Below are 14,001 nucleotides of genomic sequence, written 5' to 3'. Positions count from 1 at the left end.
ATTGTTCCTACATGAGGTGAAATTATTTCTGTTTTCAATGGATGGTGTCTGAACCCACTTTTTGTGTAACACATTTTGGTTATTCATCATTTTCTTGATTTTCAGATTAATCCATGGGTGGTTGTTTTTATTCTTTTTTCGGATTTTTTTTAAGCAATACTTTGAAAATTCATCAATCAGGATTTGGGTCATTTCAATGATGTAAAGGTCAGGATCATCATCATTAATTTTGTTCAGTCAATTTTTTAGCGAAAATAAAAATTTTAAACAATAATCATCATTCAGTAGTAAATCATAGTTGAAATCCTAATGATAAGAATCCACGTTTTGCTTTTCTGAAATAATTTTTAGGTCACACATAAGTCCATAATGGTCACTAATAGTACATTTTTTTGTTGTTACCTGAGTTTCCTCCGCCGCAATTATTTGGTCAATGCATGTACTTGATGATTTAGTTACTCTAGTTGGCTCAATATTTTGAACTTCTAAATCAAAGGAAAGCAGAAGATTTTTGTAGTCAAAAAAGTTGCGCTGGTTACCTATAATATCGACATTTAAATCACCCATTAGCAAAATTTCGCCACGTAATGCTTCCAATTCAAGCGAAAAATCTTCAAATAATTTCAAAAAAAGTTCTAGTTTGAGATTTGGTGGACGATATATTATGCAAACATTTAGTGTAGTGTGATCGACAAAACACATTTTGATAACGATGTGCCCCAAACTGACTGGTAATTTAAAATATTATAGTTAAGGCCAGTTTCAATAAAAGCTGCAACGCGCCCACCTATAGCGTTTACGCGGTTTGCACAGACAGTATTGTCATAACCTTCTAAGTTATATATGCCAATAGGATCATTGTCTGAGAGCCATTTTTCAGTCAGCCCGATTAATGCAGGCTTGTTATCAAAGGATTCATTTAAAACTGATAATTGGTCATGATGGGCTTTTATGGATTGAACATTTAGGAAAAATGCTGTTTGCATTGTTGTCAGGTCAGTCATATCTCGCAAAAGGTTTTTTCTAATGAAACAAAAGAGGTTTACGGCAAAAAACTGTAAATAGAGTTGAAATGCTTTTGCCACTAATCAGAATCGTTTTCATGATTATTATTTCCGTTGTTGGCGAATTTGGATTGTGGAGAATCTCTTTGAAGTGATTCTACAAATTGCACCAACTTGACGGGATCCGATACCCTACTGAACAATTCATCAATCAGATGGTTCTTTCCACATTATTTGGGGTTATTTCTCTGTCACGTTTCCTCACTGAAACAATAGGAGGGCGAGAAAAATTGTTTTGTATTTTTTGTATCACACGAGGGTTTTGTTTTCTAGCAATATTTGCCTGTCTTGCCATCAATGGATTCTTGTTTTTGAAAATTTGATCAGCATCCTTAATATCAACTAAGTTGTGCCTTTGAAATCCACCATCTGCTTTCGAAACGAAAACTTGAGGAGCACAATTATATGTAACTGTGTACATTCCCAAACCCCGAGAATAATCAAGAAGCTCCGAATCGCGCTGAGTAAGTCTCTCTGTTATATACACTGGTTGCTTATTTACAGGGTGCAAAAAATCTTTCAATAACTTTTTCCTGCCATTAATTCTATTTTTTATTTCAAAGTAGACAAATTTCACTATAATCACACATTTTTGGTTTTGACTCACAGGGCCGAGGGGATGGCATGCCTTCAGGTCGTAGCTGTTCACCTCCACGCCCATAATTTCGTTAAAAAAGGTCAGGACATCTTGGGTAAAATTTCCGGATCGTAAAGGTAAATTTTGCATAATAACACAATCTTTTGAGCTATATCTTTCCATTTCATTAACTTTATTCTCTAGAAGATGCACCCGATTTTGCAATTCAAGAATGATATCATCCTCACCTTTTACATTCTCAATTATACCTTGTAATAGGCCTTTCAATTTAGGATCAATATTTACTGCATCTTTTATTTCATCGAATAAAGTATTGAGATTCGCCATTGAATAAGTTTGCGATGTTTTAAATCCGTGGCAAGCAAAAAGAGCAGTTTAGAACCGACTGTTTTTCATCTCATTTATATATTTAAATACATATAAATATATATTTATTTTGCTGTGCGGGACACTTTGCCACGCATAAATAGTTTGCGTTACGCTTTCAGCAATATGAATAAATTCTTCAAAGCGCGCATAACTTAGGCCAGACATTGGCCAATTTGGCAATTTTCAAACCCCAAAACTTTTTAAAAAATAATCGGAGGTAAATTTGTACTCAGGAAGTCGATATCTTTAATAAGGTTTAAGAAAACTTTGTTTCGATCGGCAAAAATTGACTGATTAAAAAAACCACACCGAGCATGAAAATTACGTTTTCATAAATAAAGTCGGAACAAGTAAGATGACCTTGAAAACAATGCTCTGAAATGAGCTAACAAGGCCGCAATCATGTTGATTCATTGTAGCGCATCAATATTAAAAACTCTTTTCAAAAATTTCAGCAGCAAAAAAAAACCTGAAAATGTAGTTTTTTGAAAAAGTAGTTAGCACTTTGCTGGGACTAAAGTTATTGTAATCCGGAAAAAAAATTTAAAAAAAAACAATTTTTATTGCTCTGAGGAAACATGCACACGTGAAAATTATAATATGTATAGAATATTTTCATTACAGTTAGTAAGGGGGTTTGATGAAGAAAAAATATATATTTTTGATATTTTGTTCCGGCTGAAAATTGGAAGAACACTTGGTCTTCGGGTGTGATATTTTTACTTTCGTTTTTATTTTTTTTGCGCTCGAAATTTGCTGCCGCATCAACTGTGGCTTGAAATTAAATAAAAAAACTGTTCTCACTGCCTAAAAAAGTTAGATTGAAGTTTTTGAGCTTCAGTTTGCTTCAGAGCAAAACACGATTAATCAAGCTAAAAAAGTACATAAGTTTGAGCTTAACACTACTTGTTTTGTAGTATACTTGTTATGAAGTATATTTAGCGCTTCCCCAGTTTTGAAATTTGAAAAAAATTCTTCAATCATAGTGAACCAAAATTTCTAAAAGGTTTTAGAAATATTCTGTTTTTTTTGTATATGCATTTTTTTTGCTTCTTCGTTCACTTACTATGTTTTAAGAATCCGTTACTTCCTGTATTTACGCCACGGCTAAAATTGTTACAAAATGTTATTAGCTTGCAACTTGTTTCCTTTGAAGGTTTTATCTAAATTTTCAAAACCTAATAAAAATTAGTTGAATAATTTCTGACAGTTTTCATACAAAAAACATGGCTGGGGTCGCAATGGAAATCAGTTTTTTAGACCTATGAGGAGTTTACAATTTGCATAGTTTTGAAGTCATATAATGATGATAACATGAAAAAGGCTTTTTTATAAATGAACACATATGACATTCATGCGCTGCTTGCTTTTAATCTTCTCCACTTTCGGGCCGACTTCACACATAACCAGATAAGCAGAAAGTATATGTTGGGTTAACAAGGAAAATATTGGATTTATCAGAGCGATTGAACTTTGCTTGGTAAGCTTATCTATTGGTACATTTTCTGGATAGAACTGAATTCCCCAAATTGTGCGTAGAATCAAATTATATACTAAGCAGTTTAGTATTTACTGACATATGGCCGTGTTTTTTCTACAAAATAATTGCAAATTTTTAAACTACTTTATGTCCTTTTTGGCATTTATTGATGCGTAATGTGATTGATGTAATTGATGGCGCCTATATTCAATGATATTTTTATTATTGTAGCAAAATTTCAGGAAGACCATTTACGAAACATTCAATTAAATTTCTGCATTTTTTTCTCTCTCCATAATTGATTTCTGCTAAGGATGATTTCAATTTTTAGACGACCAGTTGCCGCAATTTCTTCATTAGCTATTTCGACCAATTCACAAAAACTAATTTGCCATTAATAATACATAAAATAACAAGACCACCTGACGCCTAAAGTCGGTCTCAGAAATCATTTAAAGAAGAATAGATTTTTACCTAATATGACAATAATTGTTAAACTCAAATAACTGCTTCAACCATATTTGACGCCATGAATTAATACACTTTCATGTTTTTTAACCGACTTTAAAAATCCCGTGAAAAATTGAGGAAAAAAAAAACAAATGCTTCATTTTACGGAGATTAAGATTGCATTTAATCAGATCAATTACTCGCTTGGCTAAGAATCTATTGGAGCCTTCAGGTAAAGTTTTCCTCAATTTTCACGATTTACAGCATTTCAAGCGTGATCGAGTTTATAGTATAAAGACGAACCGTAAGTAATTTATTTCATTTTATACCCCTTAGGTCTTAATAACTCTTCATCCTATATTTTGCTTCGGTCCTAACTAGGAATGCCATTTTGATAAGGTTTTTGTTTCTGCCCCTATTTATCTCATTTTCATTGTGCTTCTGTTCACGCCTCGTTCATTTTTTCTCTGAAGTATGGCCAACCAAAGCGTCCATTTTCCGTTTACAATTTCCACATCGCTTACCAATTCAACTTAGCAATTTTGGCATAATTTTACCGAGCAGTCAAAAATATAGCCATAAATATAATTCACTACCAGACTGCAAAATCAGCAAAATTTTCAAATTGCATCATAAATATTTTTGAAAAGTAGTTGCGTTTTAATTAAAAAGAGTTCTGGTTAATAATTGATAGGTAAACTTGCTTTATTCTACAGCACAAAAACATGTCTCAATATAGTCTTGCTAATGCCATATTTCAATTTTCCTGATTCTTTTTTATATTTCTTTCTTCTCACCTTCAATGGTAAGTTTCATCGTCAAAACAAACTTTGACTTCTATAACTTCCGTACAAACATCAATCGAAATACTTTTGTGTTTAGTTGAAAAAATGTCTCCACAGTTTTTGTTTGAAAATCGACATATTTTTTTGACAAAATTGAAGCGAGCTTGATTTGATTTTACAATCTCCAACTAAACAAATTCAAAAAACACTGGTTTTAAAATTACCGGTATCGCTGTTGGTCTAAAAAACCACCGAGCTTAAATGTTCCGAAAGTTGGAAACTTGTTTCATTCACCCGTATATTGTTAAGTTGCTCGCTGCAGAGAACTCAATTTTTAGTTAAAATCTCAGAATAAAAAGGCCGCACCAAAAGAGCGGCGAATGCAAAGAAAAGTGTTCAAACAAACAATTCTTATAAACATTTTGTAACTGTGAAGAACTTTGATCACAGACTAAGGTTGTGACGGACGACTTATATGCACAGTTGAACTAACGCTTCTTCTGATCAAAAATTTATTTAAAGGTGAAAATCTGAGTACATAAAACTACCTTTTTATCTGTGTTAATCATAATTTTGAGAACTACTTCTTTAATTCTTCCCTTTATTGTACCTACTAACAAATATCCACCCCAGTAGTGGATTTAGAGGTGGGGGCGCACACGTTGGTATTACTTTTTATTCATTTTCGACTGAGCGATCCAAAAATGTTTCTAAGGCGCCCTTAGCGCAAAAATAATAAATTTTTTGTTAAGTGCCTACCAGAAAGCGATATTTTTTTTAAAAAATTTGATAACGGGCCCAAAAAAGGACTGTTTTTTGTTCAATATCAATTCGGTGAAATCTTTTTAAAAGTTTGTTTCTCCGAGAAAATGCTAGATCAGCGCCTGTCCACCCCAAATGAAGGACAGACTCCACAGTTAAGTAGTACAAATTTTGTAGCTTGTAACGAATCTCCCCTTTTTTGTAGAGACGAATGGTTAGGAACCTGTCAAACATTTTTAAGAAAAGATATGCAAATTTTTGAAATGGTAAAAAGTCTGCTCCTTCACATAAAATATTAATCAGCACTAAAATATCTTGAGCTTTGTGCCTTGTTTTCAGAAAATTGAGTGCTTGTGGAGTTTATGTTTTTAATTTAAGTTGAGGCCCTTGAGATTTTCAAAATAGAATAAAATCCAACAGTTGTTTTTAGTTCAATTAAAGTTATCTAGAAAATTATCAGCACGAGAAAATGTGTGTGTTCCTCAATATAGACAAATAAATGAAGTGATATTAATCTTTCCCAATACTTAATGGTTCAAGTTATTATAAAATTATAAAATGTTTTCAAAATGAGTTGTTTTTAGACTATTTCTTTTTTCAAAAAAATTGTCAAACTATTTTCTTAAATCCTCCAAGTTCTTAAAATTGTAGAAAGCAATTGATTTTCTTCAAGCAAATTGTAGTATTTTTTTCAAACAAAAAGAAATACTTGGTTTTTGAAAAACTATTTAACGTCAAAATTCTTTGGGTTTTTCAATATCAAAATTTTTTAAGTGATTTAACAGAAACAGTTTCAGCATAATCAATCAGTGGCGAATTGGAGTACTTGGACAGTAGTTGTTTAGGAATTTGACATAAATCACACTCAAAAAGTCCTCCTTTTGGTACTAATTTACGTTTTCCATTTTCAGCCACCCAATCCGAAAAAAATTCTAAAGACGCCAAAAACCACAAAAAAGTTTATAGTAGGGTTTCTTTGTTCTAATTAAAACTCTGCGACACGAAAAAAAATTACGGCTGCCATGTGTTTTTTCCGTTTTTTTTTGTTGAGCCCTTTGACATTTAAGCCATAAACAGTGGAACTGAAAATATAAGGTTTTCGATGAACTAAAAGTAGCAACATGCTAATTTTTTTGATAGACTTTACTATCTAGTTGATCAAAGTGACCTATAAAACAGGCTTCTCAAAATAAAGCACGGGTTTCTTAACAACTCTATACCAAATTTTGATTGAAGCCCTCAAAAACTTGTATAAGGACGTCAAATTGTGTTCTGAATACTCGCATTATTTGGTGCGTGTATGACCCTAGAATCTGAAGACAAGCCTTTAAGCATGCATCAAACAATTGCGGAATCCACAAGCAAATAATAGTGACAAAATGTTGCCTACCCATTTGTTTTATTGCGGAAGCCGCAATGAGTGAATGTAGCAAGTTATTGCGAATTCAGTTTTGTTAGTTGGTGGTCTTTCAAAATTACCTTGAGCCAGCTTACAAAATGCACTGTCCGCTGAAAAAATGCGGATTTCCCTGACAAAAAGCGGATTCCGTGAAAATGGAACCCACTGCTCATTTTACTAATACTGTTCCGACTTTCGTAATGAAAATAACAGAAAATTTGTGCTCGGGGTGGGTTTTATTTCTTCAGACAAATTTCGACTTTTTCACTAGCCATTTTTAAAGAATTTTTAAAAGTTATTCAAAAAGTGTTGTTGTCTTGAGCTGAAAATTGAAAGAAGAATTCACCTGTCAACATTTTTCGTAACGTTATGGAGTTTTCAAAAATTTGCTTTTTGGCCAACTTGGGACAACTATCGCGCGATTTATTTCGCGCTACTAACGCGTAAGCCGAGAATTAATCCGTGCTAAGAATCGTTCCAATTTGGTTGAAGGAAGCTTTTTAGCCATAATTGATTTGTTATCAAGAGCGAAAATTAAAACTTCGTGCTTTAAATGGCGTGTGGGGGGGATGATTTTCACATATAAATCTTAAATTAAAAAAAAAACTCTAGATTTTTATTCCATTTAATTTTTTTTATTTTTTTACTGCTCCATAGACCTTCAAACGCCGTCGGAACCTTCAGGGCTTCGCCCTGATGCGAGTACTCTTATTCATTTATGTTTTCCTCAAACTTTACTGGATGCTGCTAATTTTTGTTGCAAATTTTGCAAAGTTTCGTTCTTTCGAAGCAATAAAATAATTAAGCCATTTGTTGGTGGACTTTACAAAAATAAAAAATATATCACGGCAGAAGTCTTTTTAACCCGGTGCGGAATCTGTTTATAGCGCACCATTTTGATCTAGCAATAACCATTACAGCCATCAGGACGTCAAAACTTTCAAATGCTTGCTGCGAAAAGTACCCTTGAATAGAATTTCGACATGCTTCATTGAAATTTGCACATTGACTTTTTTTGGTACATTTTGTTCTTCATGTTTAATCTCTTAATAGTTATCGTGCTGCAAAGAAAAAAGCATGATGATAAATTCAAATTTTCGAAAGAAAACCAACAAAGTTGAAGCTAACGCGTCCAGGTGCTTTTCATATGTTTCCTTTTCTTCAGATTTTTTGGTCGAGAAAGTTAAAGTACGCTGAACTTGGTCGAGACGGTCTGGCTTATGTCGAGCACAGTCGAACACGTTTTTTTTTAAAGTTTGGTCGGGACAGCGTACACCTCGACCCGTGGCAATGAAGTTGCCACCTCGACCCGGGAAATTATGATCTTCGATATCGGTAAAAATTTTTGTTCGAGTACAACATCATTTTTATCAATCCAATGAACTTTTATGGGTTTTAAAGTTATTACCTCGAAGCAAAACCCAGGGGGGTAATTTGAATCTCTCTAAAGTAAGCAAGTTAATCAAAATTTACTCTCTGGTTAGACAACAGACCCAGGTTGTGGATAATTATTTTTAGTATTATTATATTTAGTATGCAGACGCGAACGTATATTTTAATATTTAATAAGACGGAGTGACAATTTAGTTTAATGGATTTGCAAAGTCACTGTTTTTCCAATTCACTTAGCACCACCCACGCTCTAGGCATTTTGGCAGAGATGAGGTCTGTCTAAGATTGCTAAAAGAGTAAACAATTTAGTAAGTCTGTTTGTCTGTAAAAAACTGCTCGCAATTAAAAACTGTCCTAAAATTAAAACACGAAAAAATAATTGAGGGACCATTTTTTAACATCGTTTTTCACAGAAAATGCCGAGCTCAATTTCTTACAGTCATTTGGCTAACGAGGTTAAGAAACCAATTTGGTCGCTCTCCGCATTCCGTATTGTGTACCCTTCAAAACCGTTTTATCTTGAAAACCTATTTACTTTTAATAATCGATTCATCGCAAGGCAAAATGTTTCAGAACGTAAGTTACAATCAAATTGCTTTAATTCTAACTTGAATTACAAATAAAAGACAAAACTGCTTGTATCAAGACGCGGCCTAGAATGTTCCGACGCCTTTTGAGATCTATGGAGCAGTGTTCGCTCTAAAAAAATTGATGAGTTTATCACACAAAAAACTATTTGAGATTTTTTAAAAATCACTCCTTCACACGCCCTATAAAGTACAACAGATCTAGCTTTTCTAAGACGGATTAAATCTCCGCTTATGCGTAAATAGCGCTAAATATATCGCGCGTTAATTGCCCCAAAATTTAACCCCAAGAATTGGATCACAGATGAAATAATTTTTAAATTTGAGCTCACGACATCAATACTTTTTCCGTCCGCTAATTACAAGCACAAATATTCTGTCACTTTTTTCAAAAGTCGGAACAATAAGAGCCATCTGACATCTATCATTGATACGCAAACTATCGGAAAATGTTTTTTTCTTAAATGCATTCAAGTTTCCAAAAAACAAAATAATTTTATAGGTCTGATTCTCAAGCAAAAAACTTTGAATTGTTTTAACCATAATTCGCTTCCCCGAAAGTTAAAACTTTTGCGCCTGTGTGCCTTACAATTGATCGTAACTGTCCTTTGATAGAAAAAATTAAAAAGTACAAAACCACAAATACGATAGGCGGGCTACTAAAAACTTAGGTTTTGTCAGAGAAAAATTGCGGCTTCGAGTCAATTCCGCTCCAGACATTTCCGCCTCAAAAGCAGTCAGTTCCGCCTAAATGCCAAATGCACGTAATTAACTGTTTGAGAATGTGTTTTTAATAATGTTATAGTAATCTTTGCATAATATGTTTAATAATATATATCAAAGCAAAATAAAAAGAGTAGTTTTGGGGCAGAAATGGCTGGCTTCTCGGGGCGGAAGTGTCTGGTGCAGAAATGAATAGTCAAAAAAGATGCTTCCTGAAACTCAATTCTTTGATCAATTAGAGTGCTCCCATTCCGAACCATGAACACTTTAATGCTTTCAGACGAATCAAAGAGACTTTTTTCAAAAGCCCATCCATAAGAACTCCTCCAAAACAGACACGGAAATTTTATTACAGACGTTGATTTTATCTGCATATATCTATACAATTATACGAAAAAGTTTCAATCAATATTGTGTGAAATCGCGAATTCTTTTAACAGCATAACATGATTTCAAATCAATATCGAATTATAAATGCTTCCTGCCAAAATTAAGTATACATTATATTTAAACATTCAAAATGGAAGTTGCTCAGGTCTGATTGGCCCAAGAATTAAAATTTTTTATCGAATTGTTTGTTTTTGGTCTGTTTTTTTCTTCGGTTAATTTTTGTCTAAAAAATCAGGATTTAGTCACGTCAGAGGCAGTCCTTTTCTTTATAGCCCAATTTTGCCTCTTTTGATAAAAATTTAATTAAAATTAAAGAAATTACGTTGACAACTAAATAGTTTAGAAATGTCCGAAATGCAAGTGACGAGTTTACCGTCCGACTTGAAAAAATATTAGGAACATATATGCTCGGGGTCATTTTTTTTTATTCAGACCAATATTTTAATACATTCTTCCCTCGGGGGATTGATTCAACGCTCTTCGCGGGCCTCAGTGAGTTCTCACACCATTGAATTCACCTGGCACGAGTCTAGCTAAACTGCTCGTTTTATAGTGTAATGCTGAAAGTGGAACGCGCATAAATTACGCGTGATAAATTATCCTGCTTTGCAAAAAATTACCAATTGAATTAAAGCAAGCTATTTGGTATTAATAATTTAATATGAGACTCAATTTTTAACCCTTAAAAATTGATATTAATAGCATAAAATTCTTAGTTTCTATATTTCATCACTGATAACGTATTCGAGAATAATTAAAGAACAGTCGAAACATTCAGGGCTTTTAACTGATACGAGCAGTTTTATTATTTATCAAAATTGTTTAGTGCAAAGTGTTGGAGATGTAACTATCTACTACTACGCAACAAAATTGCAGGATCTAAAACTTTTGAGTTTTCTACTTTTTCATTATTGGCGACTAAATTACAGACTTTTTAGCCGTTGTCAAGTATAAGTCTTAGTTGCTGAAACAATTAGATGACTTGTGATTCAATTGAAGTAGCGTCCGGAAAAAAATTTGGGAGCTATTTTACATTTCTTAAAAAGCAATAAAATAAGAAAATAATCAATATAATGTATCTTAATTTAATGTAACTAACAATTTTCTCAAATTTAAACTGAAATTGAAGCTGTCAATCTATCCCTTCAGTTCATTTTAACTTCTCAAGCCACATTCAGAGAAAATTTTTGCAAAAAAGAATCACCGCATCTAAGTTTTTCTGAGATATTCTTATTGTTGAAGGTTTCAAGATTGTCTGTACCGCAGCTGATACAAACTTTTGGAAAAACATCAAATTGTTTTAAAAATAGTGCTTGCACTCTCAAATTATCCTCCTCCAAATTAATTGCTTGCTCCTCCAAACTAATTGCTTCCTGTCGAATGAGATTTTTAAGCCCGCTGGTCTGTGAATGAAAAATTTATACTATTCTTGCTAGAGACTGCATTACGCCTGCTTGTTTCTTTTGAGATTCTTGCTTGATTTGTTTTCTTACTAAAACTTCTTGAAAAACTTGCTTTCAATTTTGAGCAAATAAGGAAAATTACTGATCACTAGCAAAAAATAATGAATCCGCTTAATCCAATGTAGTCATCTCTAGTCGAATCAAAAAAATGCAAAAAAAAGTTTAACGACTGTCGTAGCAAAGTATTTGTGATTTGTTTTTAGTTGTTTTAAATGACCTTCGGTATTTAATTAAAACCAGTTAACTTAGTTCGATAAGACAACCGGTCGATAGTAGAGTGTTCGTTCAGTTGTCCTTTTAGAACGTTTTAAATTAACGCACTCTATTTTATCCGTTTTTTCCTTTTAAGTAATTGTACATTAGTTGTACATAGATCGTAGTATTAGAAAACTTTATTATGGCGCAGTCTAATGATTCGTAGAATTCCCCCTTCTGGCCTAATCTCACCTTAGAACCACCGCATGTCTGGACCCAATGGAGCGACCAGTTTCAATTGGCGATCATTGCGAAGAAAAACCTGGACATAGAAAGTCTTCATGGACCAGAAGCTCCAGGAATGCAAATCCTTATTCTAGAGCAGTCTACAGGAAGCGAGTCGGACACGGACAGAGCCAGCAGAGACACAAGGAAAAAAACTCGCAATGAAACAGTATGATACCGCCGAAGAAAAGCTGATCAACGAGTAGAAAAGGAAGTTTAATGGAATGAGACGAACAGAGGCGGATAAGAAAATGCGCTCAATTTTTTTTCTAGCTCTAGGGAGCGAAGGAAAAAGAGTCTTCATGCAAAAGAACCCGAGGGTCAAGATTTTAGCATTTTCCTTCACAGAGTTCTGGACTCTACTTGATGCAGCATTCAACAAACCGCCCTACACAACGTTTAAGAGATACAAACTACTCAACCGCAAACCAAAAGACCGGAAATCTTATGAGCAATTTTGGGGAGTCCTAACACACTTGGCGAGTATGTGCAATATTAAGGAAAATGACGAGGTGGAATGGATAAGAGATGTTTTCATTTGCAACATGAGACACACAGACACCCGAAGGTAACTACTTTCAGCCACGATAAGCCCAACAGAAGCTCTAAACCAAGCCTTGATTGACAAAAAGGGATATTTTAATCACCAGAACTTGGCAAAAATGGCAAGATCATCGACCAACGGGACAATTTTTAAATCTTTTCACAATCATTATCAGATCAAGAAGGAACCAAGCCTCAATATAGAGCGTAGCAACACGTGCATGAAATGTTGGAATCGATTTACGAAAGTGCACCGTAAATCCCAGCGAAGGACATAACTTGTAAAAATTGTAATTACAAGGGACTCTTCCCGAAATTATGTAAATCTCGTAACAAACGACCCACTGTAAATATTGTAAACAATAATTATGTAAATACTGAGAATTGTACATACGTCTCTCCGGAAAGCTCGTGGGGCGAAAACCAAGAATCGTGTGACGTGATAAACGCCTGAAACGAATACGGGCAGAGCGATGATGACGACTTCTCAGTACTGAGCGTGAGCACAATCTATGACTAAAACGGACTCGAAACTAAGAAACTCCTGAACATAGGTCTGGGTTGGGAGATGATTGTAAATCTGAACATACCAGTTGATTCAGCAAGCGCTGTCAATTTTTTAAAACAAAATATGTTGCACGAGATAAAACTAATATACCTAAGCCTGAAAAATTACCCAGTGGAGAAGCGGATTAAATACTTGTACTGTGGCTTTACGGACGATACGATCAACATCTTAGGAACGCTCATCGTGAGGACACAATCCAATGAGTGGATCAGCGAAGAAACACCGTTCTTCTTAACAGGTGTTCATGAACGAAATATACTGGGGAATGACAATCTACCAAAGTTAGGCAAAGAAGTGACACAGAAGAAATGCCTCCAACCAATCTGCATGATCAACCAATCACCATTTGAGAGTAAGTGTACAAATCCGCATTCTTTTAATGACAAAATCTTTAACGAGTTCAAACAATTATTCACCAGAGTTAAGAAAATACCCAACGACGACAAAGTAACTCACTTTCACACACCGTTTAAACCAGTACAGGCAAAAGGAGAAGAGTTCCCCTTCACTTACTCGCGGGTGTAAATGACGAACTGAAAAGAATGGAGACCGAAGGTCACATAATAAAACTGGAAAAAAGCCAGGAAGATTGCTTTATCAGCCCGATTGTGATTACACGGAAGAAAGACGGTTCAATTAAATTGGCATTAGATTCGAAATTATTAAACGATCAGATTTTTAAAAATGAGTACCAAATGCCAAATACACACGAACTTATAGACAACGTGGCCCTACAATTTCAGAGAAACCCAACGGACAAGTCTGGTACAGCAATTTAGATGTGAAAGACACTTACAGTCAACTCAAATTGTGCGACCAAACGAACAAACAGTGTTATTTTAGTATAGTAGGGGGCGTAACAACTGGAACTTATCAATTTTTAACTCAATTTTACGGATTGGGAGACTCGCGCAATGAATTCCAACGGGTCATGGACTCACCTTTAAA

General features: G+C 34.2%; 2 protein-coding genes across 6 annotated transcripts in view; one reads left to right on the top strand and one right to left on the bottom strand.

Annotated features, from left to right (window-relative positions):
• The window catches only part of LOC134839181 (branched-chain alpha-ketoacid dehydrogenase kinase-like), a 557,313-nt gene that overhangs the window by 390,867 nt on the left and 152,445 nt on the right, over positions 1-14,001 (bottom strand). The window contains exon 1 of one of the 2 annotated variants that reach the window (XM_063854650.1): positions 8,468-8,477. The exons of the other annotated variant lie outside the window; for it this stretch is intronic. The gene's annotated coding sequence lies outside the window, so the exon portion shown is untranslated. Of the gene's footprint in view, positions 1-8,467; positions 8,478-14,001 lie in introns of those variants that run through there. 2 annotated transcript variants of the gene reach the window in all.
• Positions 1-14,001, top strand: part of LOC134839180 (uncharacterized) — a 94,720-nt gene that overhangs the window by 36,325 nt on the left and 44,394 nt on the right. For 2 of the 4 annotated variants that reach the window (XM_063854646.1, XM_063854645.1), the window contains exon 1: positions 3,764-4,766. The exons of the other annotated variants lie outside the window; for them this stretch is intronic. In XM_063854646.1, coding sequence (XP_063710716.1) covers positions 4,709-4,766 — 58 coding nt within the window. In that variant the 5' untranslated portion in view covers positions 3,764-4,708. Of the gene's footprint in view, positions 1-3,763; positions 4,767-14,001 lie in introns of those variants that run through there. 4 annotated transcript variants of the gene reach the window in all.

Source organism: Symsagittifera roscoffensis, chromosome 2, assembly GCF_963678635.1.
Source record: "Symsagittifera roscoffensis chromosome 2, txSymRosc1.1, whole genome shotgun sequence".
Taxonomy (NCBI): Eukaryota; Metazoa; Xenacoelomorpha; order Acoela; family Convolutidae; genus Symsagittifera; species Symsagittifera roscoffensis.
This window is presented reverse-complemented; position numbering and strand designations above follow the sequence as displayed.